This window comes from Nelusetta ayraudi, unplaced genomic scaffold (assembly GCF_046127955.1).
Source record: "Nelusetta ayraudi isolate G7.1 ecotype Tasmania unplaced genomic scaffold, CSIRO-AGI_Nayr_v1 ptg000019l, whole genome shotgun sequence".
NCBI lineage: Eukaryota > Metazoa > Chordata > Actinopteri > Tetraodontiformes > Monacanthidae > Nelusetta > Nelusetta ayraudi.
In genome coordinates this window covers 2,255,770-2,280,033 of record NW_027466069.1, presented here as the reverse complement: position 1 = coordinate 2,280,033, position 24,264 = coordinate 2,255,770, and the positions used below count along the sequence as shown (strand labels likewise).

Here is a 24,264-nt window from a genome sequence, read left to right as displayed (position 1 = left end):
GACAATCTCTCATTAGCGTCGCCTCAAAACTGACAGCCTATGATATTTCACCATTGTCGCAGCGCCAGTTGATGTTGATGCAGCGGCCGTTGGCGCAGGTGAACTGGGTGAGAGGGAAGCAGGTCGGGTACGCTGTGGAGAGGAAGCGGGGGAAGAAAAAAAAAAAACAGACATTATTCCCGTTTCACTTCATCCCAAACCGCGCGGAGGCCCGCGAGGTGCAGCCACGGCGACTCACCGCAGGAGTCGGGCTCGTCGGAGCGGTCGCCGCAGTCGTCGTCCAGGTCACAGGTCCAGGAGATGGGGATGCAGCGGCCACTGGCGCAGGGGTACTGGTTGGGCGGGCAGGTGCGAGCTGGCGGCCAGTGACAACAAACAGTCAAGTCAGTGACCCACCGTGGTGCAAAAAAAAAAAAAAGTGGCATTTTTCCTGAGCTCATTATAGCTGGGAAGGCGAGTTACACTGTTGCACTCGAGTGCAACAGCATCTTCCCTGAACTGAATAAGGGCATTCTCACTTGTATTAGGAAGTGTTGTATCAAGTTTATTGGCTTTTAAGCAGATAACAGAATCTCAGTTTCATAATCAATCTGTTTCTCTTCATCTTTTTCATCTTTGGACTTCTTACCGTCTAAGTTCCGGCACTTTGTAATGATGGAGGAATGTTTTTATTCTGTCAGTTGACCTTGAAAACGCAACACAATGTAACAAATGTCTCTGTCTGATCATTTGTGGACCCTCAACTCTGGAGATTTGACCCAAACCCAGTGTGTTCAGACCACAGAGCGACAATCTCTCTCTCTCCCTCTCCCTCTCCCTCGCTCTCTCTCAGGCTACCTGAACAAGTGGTGTTGGATTCGTCCTCGTCGTTGCCGCAGTCGTTGTCACCGTCGCACAACCAGCGCAGGGGAATGCAACGGTTGTTCTGGCACTTGAACCGATCTGCCGGGCAGGTGTGCTGATCTGAAGGAGGGAAATGATTAAAAAAAAGAATTTAAAAATCACGATTTCACCGTTTCTTAAAAAGAAAATCCAACGCCTTGCCTTTGGCGCATGGCGTATTTAATCGAGCTAATGGCGTGCCTGTTCTAGCGTGTCTCTTTAAGGAGAAGAGCAGAGAGGGAGAGAAGAACATCTAGCAAAACAAAATATGAGTCACTACTTGTCACGATGTTTGACGAGGCGAAGCTGGCCGCTGAATTTACAGCCACATTACTGTTCCTGGAAAGAGCCTCGGAAAAATAATCGCACCCCCCCCTCCCCCTCCTGCACTGGGATAAGTGTCTGTGTGTGTGCTGCGCGCGTCGCAGTGTCAGCGCGGACGGACTCACGGCAGAGGTCGGGCGCCTCGTCGCTGTTGTCCAGACAGTCGTTGTCGCCGTCGCACTTCCAGCGCTCCTGGATGCAGCGATTGTTCTTGCAGGCGAACTCGCCCGGTTGGCACTGGGGCGGCGGCACGTAGGACGGGTTGGCTGGGGACGAGACCAGGGGAGAGCGGTGAACAGACGGGCCATTGTGACAAGAGCCGTGGAGCAAAAACAAAAGAAAGCCTTTTGAAGAGGCTCGCGACGGATCTCGCCTCCTTGAAATTTGCAAATGTTTTTTTTTGTTTTGTTTTTGTTTTTATTGGGGGTGGGGGGTCTCCTCTTCAGATTTGGCAGAGGTGCAAGAAGATGTATAAAACAGCCGCGACTCCTTCAGGGAAGCATATTTTCCACCAAACTCTTTGGTGCCTCAGCCAAGTACCTAAGCAGGTGACGTTATCAGCGTCCAGGATTTGGTCGTCGGCGCAGCCGCAGGACCTGCCGTCGGGGATGGCCAGGCACAGGCTGCTGCAGCCGCCGTTTCCGACTCGACACGCGTTGGAGCCTGAAACAACACGGAAAAAAGCTAAGACAAGGGAATTGCACTCGTAAAGTCAGCTTGGAAGGCGCAGGAAGAGCGGGAGAAACCGACCCTGCTGCTGGTGGGCGTCGTACACCCTGATCTCGAAGATGGGCGGCCGCTCGTTGCGGAGCAGCGTGACCATCTTGGTGGCCTGGTCCAGCTTGTAGATGCTGCCGCCGCGGTACTCGTTCCAGAAGAGGAACTGCTTGTAGTGACAGAGGCCGAAGGCGTGGTTCAGCTCTTGACCCTCGTAGACCACCTGTTGGATGAGGGCAGCAGATAGAGATTTATTGCTAGTGATGAATTAAGCATTTTCTGAAACACTATATATATTAGGTGCCATCACCAATAACTGCACAACTGTTACTGCTACCGGTCCCTTACTATAACCAATCAGGTCTGTATTGTTACTCCTGGACGAGTAGAATCACACAGTTATCCCAACATATTATATGTAGATAGAATGGATATTTAGCCCTCTGTTTAAAGCCAAAATGGTGAGTAGTTTTTTTCCTGCTAATATTCAAACCTTTTCAAGTTTAGAAAGCGACAAATGCATACGTTGGTCTTAAAGGAAGGAGCTGAAAACACATGGCTGAGGGTGTTGGGAGAGGTAGCAGCACCCTTTGTGACATCACAAAAGGCTGAATTTCCAGAGCCGCATATCCTATCCGGGGCTTCCAATGACTCGTATCATTGCCAGAAAACGTTTTTGAAATTATTCCGTGGTAGCTTCAATCCAATCCCTGGTGATTGCGAACCTTTCGCTCGGTGGTGTTGAGGTAAACCAACTCGATGCGGTCGTAGTAAGCGTCCACCCAGTACAGGATGCCCTGGGGAATGTCCAGACTCAAGCCGTTGGGCCAAAGGACCGTCTTGCTGGTGAGGAACACTTGGTGATGAGAACCGTCCATCCAGGCCTTCTTGATCTTCCCTCTGTTGCTCTCCGTGGGGTCCTCCTCCCAGTCAGTCCAGTACATCCACCTGGAGAGGTTTCCAAAGCCAGTCAGGACCAAAACACACAAAACATTCTCAACGTCTTCCCACTCGTGTCCTGCCGCTCACCCATGCTGCGGGTCCACCACGATGGCGCGAGGGTGGCTCATCTTGCCCTCGATGAGGGTCTTCCTGGTCTGGGAAGCCTTCTCCAGCCTGGCGACGCTGATGGTCTTCTTGGGCCCATCGTCGGTCCAGTAGAGGTTACCACCCATCCAGTCTACTGCTATCCCCTCCACTGTGTGAATACCTAAGGCCCGCAGAGACAAGTTAGCGGGATGGTGCAGCAGTGAATGTACAGTGTGCGGTCGCAGCGTCAGGCCCGAGAACTCAACCGAGACCTCTTCGCTCTTACCCTCCTTCAGGATGGTGTCCCGCTCCGTGCCGTCTATCTTCTGCCGGCCGATGATGTAGCTGGTAGCGTCGGCGAAGTAGATGTACTCGCTGGCGGCGTGGTAATCCAGAGCCCGGGGGTTCATCAGGTTCTCGATGGGGATCATGTACTCGTCGGGAACTTTGGCGTTCATGTCCATCCCCCGGATGATGCCGGGCCGACCTTTACCGTACACCAGGAACAACTCGTGATCTGGCTCTGCAGGGAGAAAGGATCGGACTCATGACTGTGTCATTGTTTTCGTCGGATTAGAATGTTGATCCAGTGCTTTTAAAGGCCAGGTGTGGAAGATTTAGTGACATCTAATGGTGAAAAAGTGCACTGCAAATAATATTGACGCTAATCCCTGTACATCTCACATCCTTCTCATACCGGCTGTGATATCAGGGTTGATCTCCCTGATATGGCTGCTGGAGATACACCTACTTACAAGTTGACCTGCTCTACGTGTAAATAAAAACTCAGTATTAGCAAATTCAATTTTGGTAACATGAATTTTTTTTCACTTTATGGTAATAAATTCCTGCTGATATCTCTCCATGGTCCTTCATCAGCCTCCGACCTTGATACTCACTCTTGCAGGACTTGCCATCGCTGCCCAGGCTGAACCCGGAGCGGCAGCGGCAGGTTCGAGTCTTGTGGCTGTTGCTCAGCAGGCAGATATCAGAGCAACCTCCCGCCTTCCCAAACTGATCCAGGGCGCATGCATGACTGCGGACTGAGCGGAGAGAAGGTTAGGTTAGGTTAGGAAGTGAGCAGGACGGGTTAGCATTTGAGCTAATCCGCATTATTTTTCCCCCCTAGGGCGGGTACCTTGAGTTTGGCGCCTCTGGTGGTACACGTGCAGAGCGGCGCCACGGTCGACCCGCGTCACCACCTGGAAGTCGGAGTTGTTGAAGCGGTTCACCCGGATCACGCTGGTCTTGGGGTTCAGGTTGCCCTCGTCCGAGTTGGTGGCGTAAAGGTAGTTCTCGAACACAGTCAGCCCGTACAGGTGTTCAATCTACGAAGCGGAACAGCGAAAAAAACCAAACAAACCCAATGAGTCACTGCCGCGACTGGGGAACAGCAGCAGCGGCGCACGTCTCCATCGTCAACGGAGAGACATGATAAAACCTGTTCCAGACGTTGGAATAACGTCCTCCCCTCCCCCCCATTTGGCAGAAGAAGACAAACAAGGAGGCATGCGGGCACTTAAGGAGATAAGGTCGGCGCAAACTTGGCACGCAGCAGCGCCGTGGCTCCACTTCCTCTGTGCAGTAAAGCGGAGAGATTGCACTCTTGCAAGGATCTTTTTTGTTTCTGGTGCAGCTCTCCTCCACTGTCAGAGAGACGTGGAGGGAGAGTCGTATCACTACCCTCCCTCCGCCACTCACACACACACTCGCAGCCGTCCTCCCACCTCTGCAACGCTGATTCCATTAAGATCATTACTTCACTATAAGTTCGGGCCAAACTTCTCTGGGGCCAGACGAATATGTCAAGGGAGGGAGTAGCCAGGAAAATCACATGCTCTTGAAGTAATACCAATAAGGTCAGCGGGAGGGCAGTTTATCACTCGACGAGACTGGTTCTCCTTAAGGGGGAGAGGACCGGCCAAAGAGGTGGGCCGTTAAAGACGACGGTGTCCGACCCGGAGTGAGACCGTCTCCAAAAAAGGGTGTTAGAAGAAGAAAACGACAGCCTAGTTTCCCTCCTTCCACCCATCTATCCATCCATTGCTGTCTTTGGTGAAGGCAGGGTTACACCCTGGTCAAGTCACCAGTTTGTCACGGGGCCACATATAGAGATAGACAACCATTTGCATTCACATTCACACACCTACCTAAAACACAGTCTTCGGACTGCGAGAGGAAGTTGCAGTACCAAGACAAAATGTTGGCAGACACAGGCAGAACATGCAAACTCCACACGGAAAAGCTCCGGGTGGGAATCAAACACACAGCTTTCTTGTGAGTGGAGGGACCTGTGCTAGTGCTAGAAGCAGATTTAACCTTTATTCCTTCCTTTATTTTGTGGCATCTTTGGAAGCGATACTCCGCACAATGTAGACTGCGTGCAGCAGTGGAAGAAATGGAAACTAAAGCCCTATTCGCACGGGATTAGCATTACCTGTGGACCTCTGGTAATTTAAAAATGACCCCCCCCACGCCTGTATTTCTTTCGGTGCATTCCGACAGGATGAGTGAAGTCTGTATTTGACTCTATTTTACTGACTTTAAGACCCGGATACGATGTCAATGCAGTGCACGTCACATCCGCTTGTCACACGGGCAAAGCAAAGCTCAATGGCGGCTTCAACGTTGGTCACGCCATACGTTAGTAGTCACGGCAACTGCAAATAAAAGTTCAAAGCAGCAACGTGACTTCTGAACAGTTTGCGTTGAACGCAGCTCGCTCTTTCTCCAAATGGTTTCCAGTACCGATACGAGACTATATTTGCGCCTAAAACGCTGTCAAAACTGCCACTAATAATTTCCACCGCAGCCTCCATTTTTCAACTGGAAAAGAAGTAAAAACAAAGGTGCGCAATAAAAACATTAAAAAAAACTCTCCCCAAACATTGAGATGCAGATTTGCATGGGACTAGCATTATCACACGACGTCTATGTTTTGGTCATTTGCGGTGGAATTTTTACTTCACAATTTACAGACATTCGCATTCACACAGGATCAAGATCACAGACGTCCTCCGTGATTATTACAAATTACCAGAGGTCTCCAGGTCATACTAATCCCGTGCGAATAGAGCATAAGGCTGATCATTTTGCTGTTTGGAAAGTTCACCCTCGACTTATAGGCCTTCATGTGTGCTTTGCATGTCTTTGTGAGTCTGAGTGCTTTCACTACTTCATCTCTCACGGGGGTCCTCACCAGCAGGCCCTGGATGATGGTGTGTCTGTTCTTGCCCTCGTAGTCCACCACCTCGATGTAGTCCAGGTAGGCGTCAGCCCAGTACACCATGCGGTTGACCAGGTCCAGGGTGATGCCGTGGGGGAAGACGATCTTGCTGTCCACCAGCTTGGTGCGGTTCTGGCCGTCCATGTCGCAGCGTTCCACCCTCGGCGTGGAGCCGTAGTCGGTGAAGAACACTTTGCTGTGGCGGGGGAGGGCGGAGGGGAAACAAAGGGTCAGGGAGGTTAAAAACCAGAAAGGACACTTGATCGGCAGGAGAAGGAGGAAGTGAGACGACTGTACCGACAACGCAACAGTCTGACCCTGTCACTGTTTATTTCTAAGACCAAAATGGAGAAGTGATAATCAGCACTAAGGAACAGCATCAGAACCTGACTTGTCAGCATTATGCATTCAGCATATGTGTGTTTGCCACCGGGGCGTCTGTCTCGGCTCCATCTAGAGGAAGAGCTTCTATTTCAGGCGGCCTGCTCGGTCAGCACATCGATCATGAGACTCATGATCTCAGGAAGTGGCTCAAGAGGTAAAGTAAGGTTGCAGGGGTAATGTCAGGTCAGCGGCCATGCAGCAAAGTACTGACCCCATGGTCGGGTCCAGGGCGATGCCTTTAGGGTTGTAGAGCTCCTGGTCCAGCAGGGTGACGCAGGTCTGGCCGTCCTTGTTGCAGACAAACACGCGGTCGTCCACGTCGTCCACGAAGTAGAAGTTCTTGGTCAGCCAGTCGATCGCCATCTGCTCCACGTCTGCGGGGGAGAAGTGGAAGGTGAATGAAAGAGTGCAACCGTAGCACCTTTCGTTCGTGGACCGCCGCCCCCCCGCTGCCGTACCGCCTCTTCCAGGACGGCAGGACCCTCTTCAAAGGTGTCCGGCAAAACTGTTTTAATGAGCTTCTGGCATCCGGCAGTACAGGAGCACAGCTTCACCTCGAACTGCTGATTGTTTCCAAAACTAACTCAAGTGCTGTAAGTTACAAAGTGCTGGCGAAGTTACTGATTTATTATAAGACTTTGTTCTGACCCACCATCCTCAAGGCAAATGCACCGCACCACAACACTTAATGGACCGGTTACAAATATTACACCTTCATCCATCTGTGGTCCCATATTTCAAATTGGCAGGGAAACATAAATTAGTGATATTTTTTTTTCTAAATTAATAAAGATCTTTTTTAAAATAAAGTACATGGAATAAAGTAAAATGGAGTAAAAGCACAAGTTGAAGCACTGCTTTGTATTGTAGTTTTGTTCAACTATGTTCAGCCTTTAAACATCAAAGAGGTATTTATTCATTCTAGATTTGTTCCAACTGAGAAGTGCCAATGACGTCACTCATTGCTCATGTATATATACAAAAAGAGAGATGGTTACTTAGACTGATTGCAGCAATCTTGTTTTCGACTCCTTCCAAACATGTTAAACATACAATAAAACATCTGCTTTGGCAGGAAGTCGTTTGTGGGAGTGAAACAGAGGGCTAAATAATGCAGTTTTCCAGAGATTTGTAGAGCTTTTGGATAATTAATCGCATCAGGCTGCTCCGGTTGAGTCGGGAATGAAAAATACAAATCTGCAAATGGGAAGCATATGGGACCTTTAATTCCACATCCAACCTTTCTGGGGCGGGACGGTCCGCTCTCATGATTCCAAGCAATTTTGGGGTCAATACATCTTGTTGTGATTTCTGTGTCACTGAAGAAAGTAGAAGAGGAAAATTCTTCACGTCTGAGGTCTGACAAAGGGGCATGAAAAGTTTTCCACCAACCCCATGAAGAGCGCGCTGCAATGCGGGTGAGCCCCCCCCTTTTAAAGAATAAAACAATATTCCCACCCTGCATCAAAAGGTTGAAATGCCAAGTTAGCAGCGGAAACATTCTGCAGTCTCTCAGAAGTGGGTCCTGTGCGAGGCCGGCTGCAGAGCTCCCCAGCTGTGATGAGAGGGAGGCTCCGAGACACTCGCAGCCAGCAGCCTCGTGTTTTTCCAGCTGCCACCTCACATCCTCTCAAAACACAAGAGTGCGTACGCAAATGCGGATCACACTGACCCTCGACTCGCACATTCAGTATCAAAGTGCCCCCCCTACCCTTCCCCTCCTCTCCCACCAACCGACGGCTGGGCTTCCCACAGGACCTGAGGGATTGGCTGCGGTATGAAGCCATTCATAGAGAGCCAGCAGTGGAGGCTCCGGCCGTGCCAAAGGAAAACATCTGCAGCGGACCCCTCCCCCACCCCCTGGAAAACAGCAACGCACTGCTCAAAGATGGACCCAAAGAAAGTTTTCACAACAGGACTCAAAACACATATGGAGCAAATGATGAACTCCCTCCCCCTGTCCTACAACCAATGGGGCACGGAGCTTCGAAACCCCACTTGGCACCGGCGGCGAGTTCGAAGCCGCAGCTGCAAGAGGGCCGAGGTCCACAGGAAGTGATATAGGGAGAGTAAAAGATACGAAACGGTCCGGTAAACAAATACATTCAGGGTACGGATTCAACTCCCAGGAGGAAATGACTTGTTGACGGCATCTGACAACTACAAAAAATAAAAAAATTGCGCTGTTAGGTAATGAAAACCACAAGTTTGAACACAGGAAGAGAGCGAACAGCGAGTACAAATGTTCTTCAAACACCAGAACCAAGTTTCTGACAAGGAAGGGAAAGTTTTGTCATGGAGTTCTGGGGGTGGGGGGGGATAGCGATACTCCCTCTGCTATATCGCCTCTTAAACCCCCGCTCCTCTAAAGACATCCAGCTGGAAGCCCCGGCCACACAAGGCATTGATTAGACTCACACAAAGAGCAGCGAGCCAGCCCAGTTGTGCAACGCGGTGACTGCCGCGTTGTGTAACGGCAGGCTAGCCCCTTTCTTTTGGTCCAGCCAGCCAGACTGCTGATGCCCCGACTCATTCAGTTTCTGGTAAGCTGGGAAACCGGGCGAACCCACCCATTTCTCTCTCCCCCCCCCCCTCCCCCCAGAGCAACCCGCCCCTGACTTTTCACAACCCCGGTTCACTTCCTGCCCCTTGACACCTCCCGCATCTCAATTTGCACTGGGGGAGAAAATGTTTCACCCGGCTGAGGTGGAACTCAGCAGGGCCGACAAACAGACTGGCTAACCCAAACAGCGAGGGTATTTACGCACGCGGGGCCGCGGCCCATTTCGTTTTTCGGCCCACTTTGACGCAGACAGCCAGGCTCACACACACCACCACAAACTTGAACGCTAACTCCTCTGTTTGCACGTCACTGTGATTTTTCCCTTATTTACACGCTGGTGAGGGGCAGAAAATAACTGCGACCTTTGCTTTAATCTCACGAGGATACTATTAATCTGCGCAATATAAAAAAAAACCTCTCTGACCTCTACAGGGAATGGTTTTAAAATGTCCACTTTATGGATTTCCATAAAGAAGAGACACATGACCTTTTCCTCAGAGGCTCTCGTTCCCAACTGCGACCCAACAGGCATATCTGGTCAGTGGTCAAAGGGTTGTATAGAGAAATTTGATCACTTGAGCTGTGGGAAAATGACGAGTCCTATTAATGAGGTTTTGAACAAGTAATTATGTCTCGTGGCGTTTTTACAGCTACGGTTGAACTTGACGCGAATGAAAAGAGAAGTTTGCCGAATGGTTTCACCCATTTATGACTCGAGTCAAGGGCGGTGGTGACATTTCAAAGTGGTAAATATAGCCTGAAAATGAAAAACCGAAGCCATGTTTTCGCTACGATGCCTGCAAGTTGCAACCTAAATTAGCATTAGCTCTTCGCCGGCAAAATCCTTATATCTAATTCAATTTGGTACAATTTTTTTCAAAATGCTGTCCGGCAAGAATACGAGGAATTCTACAGGCGTTTTTTCTCGACAACAATTCAGCCTTTTTACATCTATGACTGTTTATACATGAGGAGGAAATCGCCTACTTTTATGCCAAGTGAAAACAGGGTTTTATTGTAGCTGAGGACTAACAAAAAAGCCCACATGTTGCACAAAAACATGCCATGTCTTACAGCGAGTGGCTAGAACGTTGGCATGTGTTGAATATTTGGCTAAAAACATGCACAGGCCACAACAGACTTCCACTGTCTGGATTCCTTCCCTCTGTGACATCAACATAGGGGTGAGCAGAACATGGGTGGAGTTTCAATTTAGAGTTACCCATCCCTTATACTTTTAATGAAGGGCGAGGGTGGGGGGGAGGAGGGGGGGGGTACGACATTGTTGCCGAATGGTTCCTGCGAAGGGGCGAAGACAGGCCGAGGTGCTCGGCTGCACTTTTATCTTCGCAGGCAGCGACTGACACATGTTGAGAAAGCAGGACACATCTGGAAGCCTGGTACACTCATCTGGTCCCTCCAGCACCCCGAAAACTCACCGCAAACAAAAAGATAAATCACGGCCGGGCAGTGACAACCTGCCCGCCTCCACCGCCGCATCCACATCCATCTAGGGCTACTAATGTCCACCGCCAGCACACTGGCTGTCGGGCTTTGAGGAACAGCCGGAGAGAGTGAAGATGCGGGCGATAAACAAAAGGATTAATCAAAGACGGAGACAAGGTTCGCAAAAGTTCCAGCTCGAGGAACAGCTACAGGAAGGAGACGCAGATGGAGGGCAAGTGGCGATAGCAGACCTTGCGACTCAGCCGGGAATTAATGGAGGGTTTTTAGCTCCTTATCGCAGCAGAAACCCCACACTGATATAACATGGAAATGTGGAGTCAGCCCATTATTTTTTTGGCAGCCCAAAAAAAAAAAAGAGAAGAAAAAAAAAGGTGGGTTCAACTGAGCGCTGCTGGCCACGTCAAGGCTTTACGGGTATAGCGGGGCACTAAATACATTTTTATGAATAAAGACATAATCCTTCAGAGAATCAGGGAATTCAAGCCTGGCAGAGTAAACAGCGTCTTTAACAGTTGAGCCTATTGTGTGAAATCACAGCAGGGGATGAAAATAAAATATATAAATAAAAAAACCTGGGTGCTTTGCAGCCGCAGCCGGCATTCGCAGCTACAGCACGTCCCTGAAGTACACAGGAGGACAAGAGCGACAAAATAAATAAGACGGTGTGTCTGACTCATTCTCCTCCCTGTTGGCTATTTTCTTTTTTTCTGTCAACATATTAGCGTGCCATCAGATAAGAATTAAATGCTAGTTTAACCCAAAACAGGTTATTACGGCACCTAAATTCCATTAGATGCAGAGAAGAAGATGGGGGAAAAAAAAAAAAGAAGCAGTTTGGATGATTCGATCACGAGCCCGACGAGCTCGCAGGAGATTATCGAGGACAAATGGGATTTCGGTGACGTGGGATCATCCAGAATGCAGCGTGTGGATGTGACTGCAGTAAGGTGATCCTGGCCAATCTGTCCCAAAGTCAGGCTCGTTTTTCAAAATCTCAACTTTGCTTTTGGAAGACAGGTGTTCCTGTTTTTTAAGGTCTCTGAAGGAAAAAAAATTGACGCAAGAGGAGCACCCAGACAAAAAGGAACCCAGAACCCCGACGTGAATCCATGCAGACGACACGAGGAGCCTGACTGGACTTTCCTGGCGTGGGTTCTGTACTACGAGCCCAGCAGGAAGTGGTGCTTCGTTGGACCTCACAGGTTCTTGAAAGAGCCCGGAGAACATGGAAGCTGGAAGGCGGAGCCAGCAGCAGAACTAACACCTGGCTGGGGATGCCTGGGGATATCAGTTCTCTTTGTGACATCACAGAGGGCTTGATTCCAGAACCACATGTTCGAGCATGCTCTTTTTGAACAAAGGAGCAAGTTAAAAAAAAAAAGAACATTTATTGAGAGTTTGCTAACAGAGTCAACAGAGAGACAATTATATTGTTTTGTAACAGTGGCAAAGGCGATAACATGACTTTTGGATGTTCTGGGAAGAAGACTGACTTCAGGTTGACTAATGACAACCTAGAGCCTAAAGCTGCAAGGTGCTTTATTGTTACTGAGGTTTTAATGACGCCACCTGCGTGACTTTCCTGCCTTCATATCCCACGACGTGCAAACAGAGAGAGGAAAAACCAAACTGCCGAAGCGCGGCAGCCCAACACAATCTTAATGTTGAAATTATAAAAGCTAATATGTCACTAAGTAATGGGTGCATCAGCCAAAGGTATTTGGGTCAGTGTGTGTGTGTGTGTGTGTGGGTGTGATTGTGTGTATGCGTGTGCAGGTTTATGTCTGCGAGTGCACGTGTGTGTCTGAGTCTCGGCTACGAGTGCTACGCTGCTACGCTGACCTGACTGGACAGGACGTGAGGCAGCTGGAGGAATGCTGGTGCTCCTCTGGCTGACATAAGCCAGCAGAAGGAATGTAAATACCATCTGCATGTCTGCTCGCTACACAAAATTACAACACTCCCCCTCTAATTTTGTCATTCTCTTGTTTCCAATACTCCCAATTTTTCTCTTAAGGTCTGACCCCACTTCCTGCCATCGCCTCAGTTAGTTCGAGGCTCACTGCCGAATGGAAACGCTCAATAGCAGCAAGTAGGAGGTGTCGCAATGTTATCTCTCAAACCTAACAAAAAGGCTGAGCCGTTCTGATTTGTAATGTCGTGTTAATGTCGTAAAACATTCATGTCGTAAACATCTGGTGAAGCTTGACTGAAGCTGCCGTTTAAACATTGTCTGACCACGAAGGGTCCAGTTACCTTTGTCTTTCTTGTTGATTCTGTCTAAATCTTGAGGGGCCACCATTGTTAGTTAAACAAATTTAATGAAAAAGTCCACCGTTGACCTCTCCTGGCATGCTCCACTTTCCTGGAAGTGTATTCTAAAACTGCATGTTTTACCCTGCCAGGTGATTTCTCAGGCCTTTAAGAACGCTCGAACGCTACCTCGGTTTTTTCCCACCTCCAAACCAACGAGGCACCAGTTCTGACTTCCTGCTAAAACACTGCATTTTTTTTTCCAGGAGGATAAATATGAATTCCTTTCCTTGAGATATATATAATTTATTGGACAATAAGTCAAGCAGAAGTTCCTCCAGAGGGGCCACAGGATTAAAAATAAAGGTCTGAAAGGGGGTCAAACGCGGGACCTTTAAACTCTGGAATTTTTATTTTAGCTTTAAACAGTTTGAACCGACCTCATATATTTCAAAGATGACCTGGAGGCGCTGCTGCTGCCACTGCAAAACAATTTTATCTAACCACAAACCACAAAATCAAATTAACAGTCTGGCAACGATGTCTCATAGATCTCAGAGGTGGGAGAAAACAAACGCTTAACCGAAAGTTTAGACTCCAGGTTTGTGAGGCCGCGACAAAGACAAGGTCAGTTTTAGGGCACGAGAAAGAGAGAAAGTGACTTCAATCGGCCAAATAAAACTTTTAACGGATGTCGAGGGTCACGACTGGAGGAGCTCCGAGTCACATGACCGGGTTCCCATCACACCTCCAGGGATGACGGCGGCGGCGCGCCTTGTTTTCTTGGCGTCTGTCAGTTCTCCCCCCGGGGACATTTCTCAAGAGAGGCTCTTTCCCACAACCCACCTGAGCGTTCACACGCGCTCCGACTCACACCCTCACTTTCATGTTTCGTCTGCGACTCCTCTCTCCCCCTCCACCCCTTCCCGCTCCCACCCCAGAGTAATGACTGAGTCAACCAGAACCCCACAACAGCACCCAGCCAGGCTCGTAAACACAGATAAATCACGGCAACAGCTATGCAACTAAAGAATTTTTTTTAAAAAGAAGAAGAATTTCCGTGTTGTGAATCGTTGGCCGCGTTGCGAAAGAGAGAGCGGAACGTGTACACAGCTTGGGAGTATGTCAACAGGGGCGACGCCTTGCCAAGAGGTTCGCGGTTATAAATCACAGTGGCGTCAGAGGAAACGTGCAAAACAAGACGGGCTGGCAGCCTCCTCACCTTTGTCGGCGGGCGTCTGGGTGCCGCCGTGCTCAGCGTTTCCGTTTGGGTTTTTGTTTTCGCACCACGTGGCCAGAACGTCTCCAGTTTTACAAGACAATAGTGAACTAGTGGAAGTGGAAAGCAGCAAGAGTTGTTGCCAATTATCCAATTGAGGCCCGGCAACCGTTGAGCAAGGCATTAAGTGCACTGACCCAATACAACTCAACTGTATACTGTATAGTTTATTTTTATTCTTCTATTTTCACTTTTTGTATTGTTTTTTGATTGCTGCAACAGTGTAGTTTCCCAATTTGGGATCAATAAAGTTCAATCTAATCTAATCTAACCTAACTAACCCGACGGTTTCCTATATCGCTTGCGGTTTCTCGCACACGGCCGCCTGATCGAGAGCTCAGTGAAAACACTTGCACAACAAAGTGGCCAAACTGTGAAAATTCAATCAGCTCCATCAGGTTTGTTGCCGCTAGTTTTAGCAAGGATACTACACCTTGATGTTTCTTGTTGGTTGCCAGTCGGTGGTGAACCGCTACGTGCAGCAATGCTCTGCAAAGTTCTTGCGGAAGCCGGTTGATAGCAAAGACGGGGAAAAAAAAACAGCTGCTACGGCAACATCCACGCTTATTTGTTTAGCAACTGTTAAGCTCGCAGTTGAATCCTCCGGTAGTTTTCGGGGGGCAGAAAGTAGCAGCTGCATCCCGAGTTTGTCACAACTAAAGGAAGGTGATGAACTGGAGACTTTGGGAGATTTAGATTTAAAAACCAGGCTGAGATTTCAGTGTTTAAATCTCCTCCGCAAACCGGCACGTTGTTTCCGACAAAGGCGAGAGCGACAACAGAGCTGGCCACTCACGGTGCAGGCTGAGCGAGATGTTGATGGTGCGGATGTTGGCCACGTTCTTCAGGTCGGGGATGTTGGCGCACTTGAGGTGGGTGGTGGCGGGGGTCTCGCCCACGTCTATCCAGCAGACGGTCTCCTCGGCGTAGATGAAGTCCATGGCCACCGTCTGCTTGGTGGGGATGGAGGGCAGCCGGGACGCCGAGCCACTCAGGGAGGTGCAGCGGATGTCGTGGAGGTTGGCAATCAGCAGCATCGGAAGGCGGTCCACTGGCTCTGGGGTGGGACGGGTCGGGTCGGCAGATGGGTTTTTGTAGGGGGACACAAGTAAGAAATAAAAAACAGAGCAAAATGAGGGAGAGTGGGTGACAGGGAGGAGAAGTGTCAACATTTCTTACATTGGAAGACCCATTGCTAAGATGAAATAGCATCTGGTGGTAAGAAAGTATATTGCAAAGTATAGCGCCTTTAATTTTTCCGGTGTTTTGCCCTGAGGTCGTGTCAGTGATGTCCCTTTCGTGTATTGCAATTAGAGGGACCTGCCCTGATGAAAGCGGTCGACTTCATTCATCTTCCATTGGGAAATTCCACTGGAGACAGGTCACTCCGATATTAATCCCTGCCCTCTGATGTCCCACTTCATCGCACACATTTCTCGGACAAGCTGAGACAAGCAGCAACATTTGCCTGCAAGCACTTTTTTTAATTGTCGCATAGCAGTTGTTTGCGTTCATTGATTTCTATCTGTGTATATAAAGATACACCAATGTGGGTGTTATTGGGTTTCAGGGCCAATAGATCTTGGCATGAACAATGGTAACGTGATAGGCAGGGTTTCTTCCCACAGGGGAGTTTTTCCTGGCCACTGTCGCACCGCAATTGCTCTGATTGTACAAAGCGCTTTGCTGCGCCTTTGGATGTGATTTAGCGCTGTACAAATAAAAGTTGATTGATTGATTGATGACTATGCGATATACCGCAGCGGGACGCATGGCTGCTTGTGTGCGGCTTCTTACCATTCTTGGCTTTGCAGGAGCGGTTGTCCGGCTGCAGCAGGTAACCCTCCACACAGCTGCAGATGTAGGAGCCCTCGGTGTTGGTGCACGTCTGGCTGCAGGTGCCGTACACGGTGCACTCGTCGAAATCTGCAGGGAGGAGCGTCAGTGGGTCAGTGGTGCACGTGGAGCGGGGGAGGGGCACCAGTATGTGTTTAGACGCAACAGTGTTGCACTGCTGGGTAACAGCGGTGCAGGGCCGCCGCCAAATCCTGGAATATGCATTAATCTGCCACCTGGAGGCCGGGTGGTGGTTTTTTCCGGCGGCGGATGAGTCTGCAAGACTCGCTCACCTTTGCACGCCTTTCCATCTGCAGCGACCTCGTAGCCGCTGTTGCAGTAGCACACAGGCCCATCGTGAGTGGCCGTGCAGTTCGACTGGCAGCCAAGGGAGGCACAGGCTGGCGCGTGCTCTGCATGGGGAAAGAAGAGACACACAACCAACATGAAATCGTCTGCGGGACAAAAGTGTGCGCGCGCATGTGTGCCCATTGTGAGGGGTGTTAAATATCACCGTCTTTTCAGCGGGAAAATAAATCCTCCATTACAACAGAGGACGCATGAGGCCTTTTTAAGTAATTGCCTCTTTAATCGGGTGTTGCAGATCAACTTTCCGTTTGTTATCTTAATCCCAGCGTAGCCTCCACAAAGGCAGAGCGTCTTATCCTTTCATATCTCTGCCGGGACATCAGATAGGTTTGAGGTGTGCATGTAAAGTGTGCGTGCGTGCGTGCGTGCGTGCGTGCGTGCGTGTGCGTGTGCGTGTCCCAGTAAGTGTATGAGAGTGCATTAATCAGCGTGTGTCGGAGTGTCGGTTATTTTGACTGTTCACATGAGAGGCAGCCTCCTCCGTCCCTCCCCCGGAGGGAACTCAAGGACGCTTCCTTCAGAAGGAAAATAAAAGAGGGCCAAACACACATCCCCTGGTTGTGGAATTTGGAGAGTGTGTGTGTGTGTGTGTGTGTGTGTGTGTGCGTGTGTGAGAGAGAGAGAGCACAGGTTGGGTGGGGGGAGTGTCTGTCATTGTCTAAAATGGTTTGCCAATTATATTTCAAACAGCTTTTAAAGATTTAAATCAGGTGGGGATATGATGCCTTTGAACTCAGATACATCTGAAGGGGAAATATTTTAATACTTAAAATGTGACTTGCAATGAGTGGGTTCGGTGACACATTTAATAAAGAAAGTGAAGGAAAGCACAGAGATCAACTCGAGGAGGAAATTATAACATACAAGAGACACCCGATTTAGTTTTGCTGGTCAGAATGACTGAAATGAGAAGCGCCAACCAGAGTTTCCTGCACGTTTCTAGAACTTCCTCATGCTGCAGCTCCTCAAACCTCTAGTCAGGACGGGCCACGGCATCACCAAACATCCCCTTTCTCTGTCAGGAGACCGTTGGCTGTTTACACAGTGTCAGAACTGTAGATAACGGCGAGCAAGAAGCGGCCGGCGCAGGAATAAAGAACTGGCAGGGAAAGAATAAACTGTGCCTGGTCGGGGACATGCTTTGCTTACAGTTGGCTGCTGATAGTATAGCCGAGGAGAGCGCTGAGCGGACTGGTGAAGGGCCCTTATTATATAAAGCCTGTGGCCCACCAAGCCACAATAAGCCTTTTGTTGCAGCCCCGCTGAAAGAAAAGAGCGCGCCGGCAAACACGGTGGGCCGTATCCAATCCATTCACCGTGCCTCACACTGGGAGAGGACACAAGACACTGCCGCGCCAAACACACCCGCAAAAAAAGCGCCTCTGCCAAGGGGTCACTTGGTTCCATTGTGTGGCCTGGTGGCTACCTACGGGTGGCCGGCGGGGACAAAAATAAACAGCACGTCCAAATCGAGAGTCAACGACAGGTGAGTTTATGTCAATGTGGAAGGAGATTTCAAGCAAACTAGAAACAGACGTTTAAAAGACAAAGTTTCCAGCATGATGGCTGCCTACAAGTAGCAGGTTGACACTGCAACAATATAACTGGTCTATTTGCATAGCTGTAGATATACATACCTAGTGCCTCATTAGGTGCAATAATAGATCTTTTCAATCAATCGGATTACAAAATCCACATAACATTACCTCCAATAATTAAAAAATGATGCTACAGTCTAGGGCAATTACAATGACAAGTGTAATCAAAGAGAGCACTTGCCAACTTGTCATTTATTTATTATTTATTATTTTTATTTAAAGTAATGAACTAGATCTTGTGCTACGTACTCCGACGCAGCAGGTGGCGGTATGCATCTTAAAGGTATAGTTGCAAACCGCTATTGAGCCCAATAAGAGGAAGAAAATGTCAGATTTTCATGATTCTTTATCACTTTTTATTATCTTGGACATTTGGGCATAATTTGAGGGTATTTCTCACCTCATCTAGCTGGAGAAAAAGAAAAACTCTGGAAACACACTGGAATGTAGCTGTCATCACTCTGTGGGTTGATGTTAGTTTAGTTTTTTTTTTTAAAGATGCATAAGGGCTGCATCAAATCAGACCGGGGATTTCGACAAAGGTACACAAGTAATGTTCAGGATGTGACATCTGGTCAGGAAGCGATGCCAAGTTTAAATGTTAGCAAAATGACTTGTCATCAAATAAATAAATGTATTGCAAAAAAGAGGAAGAAGAAAAATAAGAACTGGAGCAGAAATATTTAAGAGCTCAATTAATCATCAGTTTGTCACCTTGAGATGATGTTGAAACCCAGCAGCCCTTGTGAAACAGGGGAAACGTCATCTCCGTGATGGCTACACACATGCACCAAGTCAGCATTTATTTGCCAAAAAATGTTTCCATCAGCTGTTAATAAAATAAAATAAAAATAAAAAACACTTGAGGCAAATGCCCAGAATTCGATACAAATCGGGGTAAGTTTGTCTAAATTACTGCTCTTTCCATGAATGTGTCCAGGCACATCTTCAAAAGTGTGAATCAAACAAAAAGAAAACACTTTCTGGAGCCTGACCTGCGAGAACCTCATAGAGAGATTTCAGCAGAATGCGAAGTGATGATGTGGAAAAAATAATGGGGAAGGAGACGGGCAGATTGGAGAAGGAAGGAAGGAAGCAGGGCAACGCGGCGCAAACAGAGGCGGAACTGAGCGACACAAAAGAGGAGCTTAAGGCCGGACGAGCAGTTAGAAAGTCGCAGCTCGCAGCAAACAAGCTGCGGCGGTGCTGCGCACGTCTGACCGAGGGGTTAATGAAGGAAGCCAACAAATCACACGGTGACACCCCCCCGAGGCCCTCAGCACTAAACAAGCATGCCACTGCCATTGATCCCGTTGCTGCACGGATGGAAACCTTCAATTTAACTCGTCTATGGGTCTTTAAAAAGGGGAGGAGGAGTTTGCAGGGGGTTAGGGGTTGAGAGGGGCAGCCCACCATTAGTGGCCAGCATGTGATAGAAAGAGCAGAACATTCCAGTCGCTTCTCAGTGAGGAGGCTGCTAGTTCTTCGGAGGGAGGTGACTCAGTTATTGGGTAGAAATGGGAGCAAAAACGGGAGATTGTGAGGAGGAACCGCAGGGGCTCCACATCCAAGTGCAACTCACACAGTTTGAAGGGTTTTCCAAGACCACAAACTCCAGTTTTCAATCTTTACCAATATGCAGTTGTACCTGGTACCAGGTACTATTTTAGTTCATACTTCGAGCCAGGGTTCGACTGGAGCCAAGTCCAGTTGGACATGTAACATAATGGGCAGAGTGCAGGCCGTTGATGGGAACAGAAGGTCTATCAGGAGGTCAGGGGTACCAGCGGACACAATGTGCTGGCCGAAGCTGATAAAAGTGATTCCCATAATACGAACAAGGACACCCTAATATATGATGTAAAGGGACTCCACCCATGTCGAGGTGGTATATACTCAACCGTTACGAGATTGTTTACGAAAACAAGTGGAGTGGTGCTGAAACTGTGCAATGCAAAAGCTTCTTGAGCCGGGCAATTACAGAGTAAACAGCTGTCGCTAGTCAATGGCTCCACGAAAGTGTCTCCTTCAAGAGATCGGATTAATAGTTCTACTTTTTGTGAAAGAACTTTACTTGACTTTCGAGAAAATCTGAGTTAAGTCGCACAAAGCCTCCCTTTGTTTCAGAGAGTCATTATAAGTGAAGAGGGAGAAGAAGAAAAAAATACTCAAATGTGCTGAATGAACAGGATACTCCAGTGTGGGACACTTGGGAAAAAAAGAAGGAAAACAGAGGTAAATCCCAGGACATTCCTCCCTTTGTGTTGTAACTATCTCGGGACAAGTCTGAACACGCCCCTGCCCTCTACCTGCAGCTGACAGCGGTTCACTGGATCCGAGGGCCATCACATCAGATTTTAGCACGTCTCGAGGCCTGACGTCAGTCAGCACTCGCGTGGGAATGAATCCCTGACACAAAATTACTATGCACATCTCAAACGCAAGACACATTTTTTTTTTCCAAAAGCCAGCAGGAGTTTTTTTTTCTCTCTTTTCTCTTCATCACTGCTTCAAACATTAGCTGCGTTTCCATTACCCATAGAATTTCGCAAAACCTAAATATTGCAATAAAAAAAAAACTGTTAATGGAAACGCCTAAGCTTCGAAAAACCTGTCAAATATTGCTTAAAGGTTTGTATGCTCTCATGAGGTGGTTTTTCAGATGTATCAATATAGAGCTATATCGCAAAACTGTTGTGAAAACACTTTTTTCCCATTTACACGTCACTCGTCGTACAGGGTCACGTGACCAGTTCGCTTCAAGTGAAAATGGTGCGTTAGGTTTGGAGGAGAAGACGGAACATTTTTTACAAGTAGTCAAAGAGAAAAATATAACAACCATTGTTTACAGCAAACAAACGTAGACAAACAAAAGCAAACGTAATTCTCGTAGAATCTCACGGGACGAGATTTTACGAGAATTACCGCTTCACACCATTCAATGGAAACACAAATCGCAATTGTACTTGGTCGAAATCTTTAGAAATATCGCTTTTTTTTGGCGAAAAACTGTCATGGAAACGCAGCTGCTGTTTTCGGGGCTCAGCGTTTTTGTCAAATGCGAAAGCAAAAGGCACTTTGGCTGCGGCGGCGGAGGAGACGGTGATGCACACATGCAGGTATGCAGTCCTGGGGAGGAGCCGTGTGAAAGCTGTGCAGTCACACAGACAGAGGAGGCAAAGTAGTCGTTTGCAAACAGAGGCAGCGGCTCGAGTAAATGAGCAAATAGCAGCTACCACAGTCCCGAGCGGCGGCGGTGTGCTGGCCCAGACACTGCACACGCACTGCGCACACAATCCTGACAGTCTGGCTTAAAAATCGGCGACAGTTCAACAGAGAAGTTCAATGACAGGGATTTCCTTTAATCGGCAGCCCGTAGTGAGGCGGGATGGATGCGGTTGTGGAGCAGCGCGGTGGCGTCTCAGCACGCGGCGGTCGGAGGCTGGTGGCAGTAAAACACGTCGTGTCACGCGAGTCGACTCCGCAGCCGGCAGGCGCGCTCACTCAGGTAACGCATCCCTTTTTTCCCCTCTGAGCCGCAAGTGGCCCGTGACGGACCCTCACCCCCCACCATCACCCCCGCTCTACCACTCCCCCTCCCATCCCCCTTCAGTTAGCGGCACAGGAAGAACGGCAAAGGAACCCGGAGTGTGCACAAACAATTGCAGCGACCGCCAGGGTCCCCGCGGAGAAAGAGAGAGAGAGAAAGGGGGTGGGGGGGATGAAAGCTCTGAGGAGCGCTGCCGTGACCCCGTTTTCTTCTCCCTATCAATCAGTCACTTCAGAGGGAGGCAGGTCAAAGGTCTCACCCTGAGAAAAACCCCCTACCCCACCCCCGACGAAGACCTCGTCACACACACACAGTGATCGAGCGAGGAAGACGAATCCCAAACGATCAACACGCTCAACTTTCACCCATATGCAGGAAGAAGGGGAGGTGGTGGTGTGGGGGCAGGGGAGGGGCACAGTGCAACTGTCAATTAGCTGCAAAGGTAACATTTAGACAAATGGGCCATTTGTGTGTGTGTGTGTGTGTGTGTGTGTGTGTGGAGGGGAGGGGGGGCAAGTCTGGAGATCTGAAGTCAGACATCACGCGCTCGAGTTGGAAAATATTCCCAACTTAGACTCTTTACATGTCCCCAAGCAGGGACTCCTCCTTTATATTTATGAGACTTTAAGTTTTTACTGTGTTGCAGCGTTGCTTTGATTTTATTTATTTATTTTTGCAATCAAAGTTGGGTTCTTCCAGGCTAAAAACGCCTCGCAGAAAACTTCTTAGAAATGCAGCGGGGGAGTTTCCTTCTGCCAGAGTTTCGGGCCTGCCAATCCAGTGTTTTCCTTAATCTACGCTTAGACTGAAAAACAACAATCAAAGTCACCCCCTCCCTCTGCACTCCCCCAAGGGCAAAAAAGTCTGCATCGCCAAAATGACGCAAGATCAAGTTTGTGTACAGAAGTGCGAGTCCTCTTCAGAGCTTTTGAAAGTCAAAAAAAAATGATGGAGAGATGGATGAAAGTTTGTTGAGCCAAGCATGAATCACCCAGCCTTACTAAGCGCTGACTGCTCATACTTATTGCTGTGGGTAGTCAACCTCCAAAGGCCCATTCACCAGGCTAAATCAGGACTGTGTGGGTTTGGTGTGATCGTACGTGAGCGCCAGCACTGATCCGAACAAGTAAACAACCACAAACGGCAGGCAGGACTTCAGTGCGACGTAGTTTAATTTAATTCCAGTGGCAGCACAATATTTTCATGCATCTCCAGACACGACAGGCCAGAAGAATTGTCCAAAGTTCTTTGTTTTTCATTTGACATATCCATCTCTACAAACCTATGCACCTTTCCTATCGCCTTAGCTAGCAATCTGTTTGGTCGCATTGACGCATTGCAGTTCAAACTTGCTGCATTAGCCAGGCGCTATTAGCAAACGGCTAACTGCTGTGCACTTCCCGAGCCAGTTCTGTGAAGACTGACGCAGCTGCTGCACACCTACTAAACCCTTTTGTGACAATGCAGGAATTCAGTCCAACTCCGACCAAACGGCTGTTGTAGCAACATTTACGATAATAAAAACATCACATTTTCTTCTGTAATTTATATCATATTCCTCTGTGGGTTAGCTTTCTGAACCTCTTATGAGTAAAGGGAGCTGATTGGTTAGAGAGCGACTAAAGTTTGAAGGCCAATCGAGAAAACACTCTTTTAAAGGCTCCGTGAGATCTCTGATTAGAAATTGTGTCAACTCCTCAACACTCCAAACTACCACTACTAGCAAACTCCCCCGGAGAAAAGGATGAAAAGGCGGAGGAAACAGACGCACGTGAGCTCGGACCTCTGCTGGCCCTACCGGCCTGCGCTCAGCACGTCAGCCTTGTCAACAACTTTGGCGGAATTAGTTGGACACGCCGGCCGACAGACTTTGCTTTCAGACATCAGCGCCCAGGCAGAGTTTGCACAGTCGGGCCGTTTGCACAAGCAAACACAAGGCTGCTTGTGAAAGTCCAGGTCTTTCCCTGAAACGAGGTCAGCTTGCAAACCAGGATGGCAGAGGGGGAAAAAAGAAAAGAAAAAAAACCCAACCTGGACTTTTGGACACATCGTATGTTTGTCCGTGCGGGGGAGTGGGGGAGGGGTGTGTTTGGGTGTGTTTTTGCCTAAATGATGACTGTGTGTGTGTGTGTGTGTGTGTGTGTGTGTGTGTGTGTGTGTGTGTGCACGTGTGAGTGTGAGTCTTACAAGCCCATGAACTTGAATCTGTGTATCTGTGTGTGTGTGTGTGTGTGTGTGTGTGTGTGTGTGTCAAACGGAGGTGTGTGTAGAGGACAGCTGGACTTGTGTCCTCTGCAGGGGGAGGGGGGTTTGGGGGAAGGGGGTGCATGTTGCCACAGGATGACATCACGGTGGCGTTTTGTGTGAAAGGTTTGTCTAGTGGCAGCAGGATGCTAAACACTTTCAACCCGCTGGCGACACTCGGCCACTTCAGGAGGCCCCTCGGTGCTGCTGCTCCACAGGGCGACACCACGGGGGGGGGGTTCTAAATATGGCTTGTCCGCCAATCGGAAGGTTCCAGTCCCGGCCCACATGTTGACGTGTCCTTGGGCAAAGACACTTGACCTGCCAAAAAATGACTTCTGACGGCCACGTGAATGAGTGTGTGTCGCCGCCCTGTGTGTTGGTCATCAGCGTCTGGACATGATCTGTAGCTGAAAGCACTTTGGATGGTCAGCTGACTAGAAAAGCGCAGTAATTTAACATTTCTTGTTTGCTTAACCTATGCCAACCTCTTCATCCACTCGATACAAACATTTGTTATGTTACAGAATTGTCTATTTTGTA

At 48.8% G+C, this 24,264-nt stretch overlaps 1 protein-coding gene across 1 annotated transcript in view; it reads right to left on the bottom strand.

Annotated features, from left to right (window-relative positions):
• The window catches only part of LOC142888173 (low-density lipoprotein receptor-related protein 1-like), a 97,768-nt gene that overhangs the window by 46,167 nt on the left and 27,337 nt on the right, over positions 1-24,264 (bottom strand). Inside the window, exons 4-19 of the mRNA XM_076026242.1 lie at positions 16,254-16,373; positions 15,922-16,050; positions 14,921-15,181; positions 6,774-6,936; positions 6,152-6,374; positions 4,091-4,280; positions 3,852-3,995; positions 3,239-3,475; positions 2,953-3,133; positions 2,649-2,871; positions 1,957-2,146; positions 1,747-1,869; positions 1,332-1,472; positions 838-963; positions 239-355; positions 52-132 (exon numbers count right to left, since the gene is read on the bottom strand). Of these exons, the coding sequence (XP_075882357.1) occupies positions 52-132; positions 239-355; positions 838-963; positions 1,332-1,472; positions 1,747-1,869; positions 1,957-2,146; positions 2,649-2,871; positions 2,953-3,133; positions 3,239-3,475; positions 3,852-3,995; positions 4,091-4,280; positions 6,152-6,374; positions 6,774-6,936; positions 14,921-15,181; positions 15,922-16,050; positions 16,254-16,373 (2,649 nt within the window). The remainder of the gene's footprint in view (positions 1-51; positions 133-238; positions 356-837; positions 964-1,331; positions 1,473-1,746; positions 1,870-1,956; positions 2,147-2,648; positions 2,872-2,952; positions 3,134-3,238; positions 3,476-3,851; positions 3,996-4,090; positions 4,281-6,151; positions 6,375-6,773; positions 6,937-14,920; positions 15,182-15,921; positions 16,051-16,253; positions 16,374-24,264) is intronic.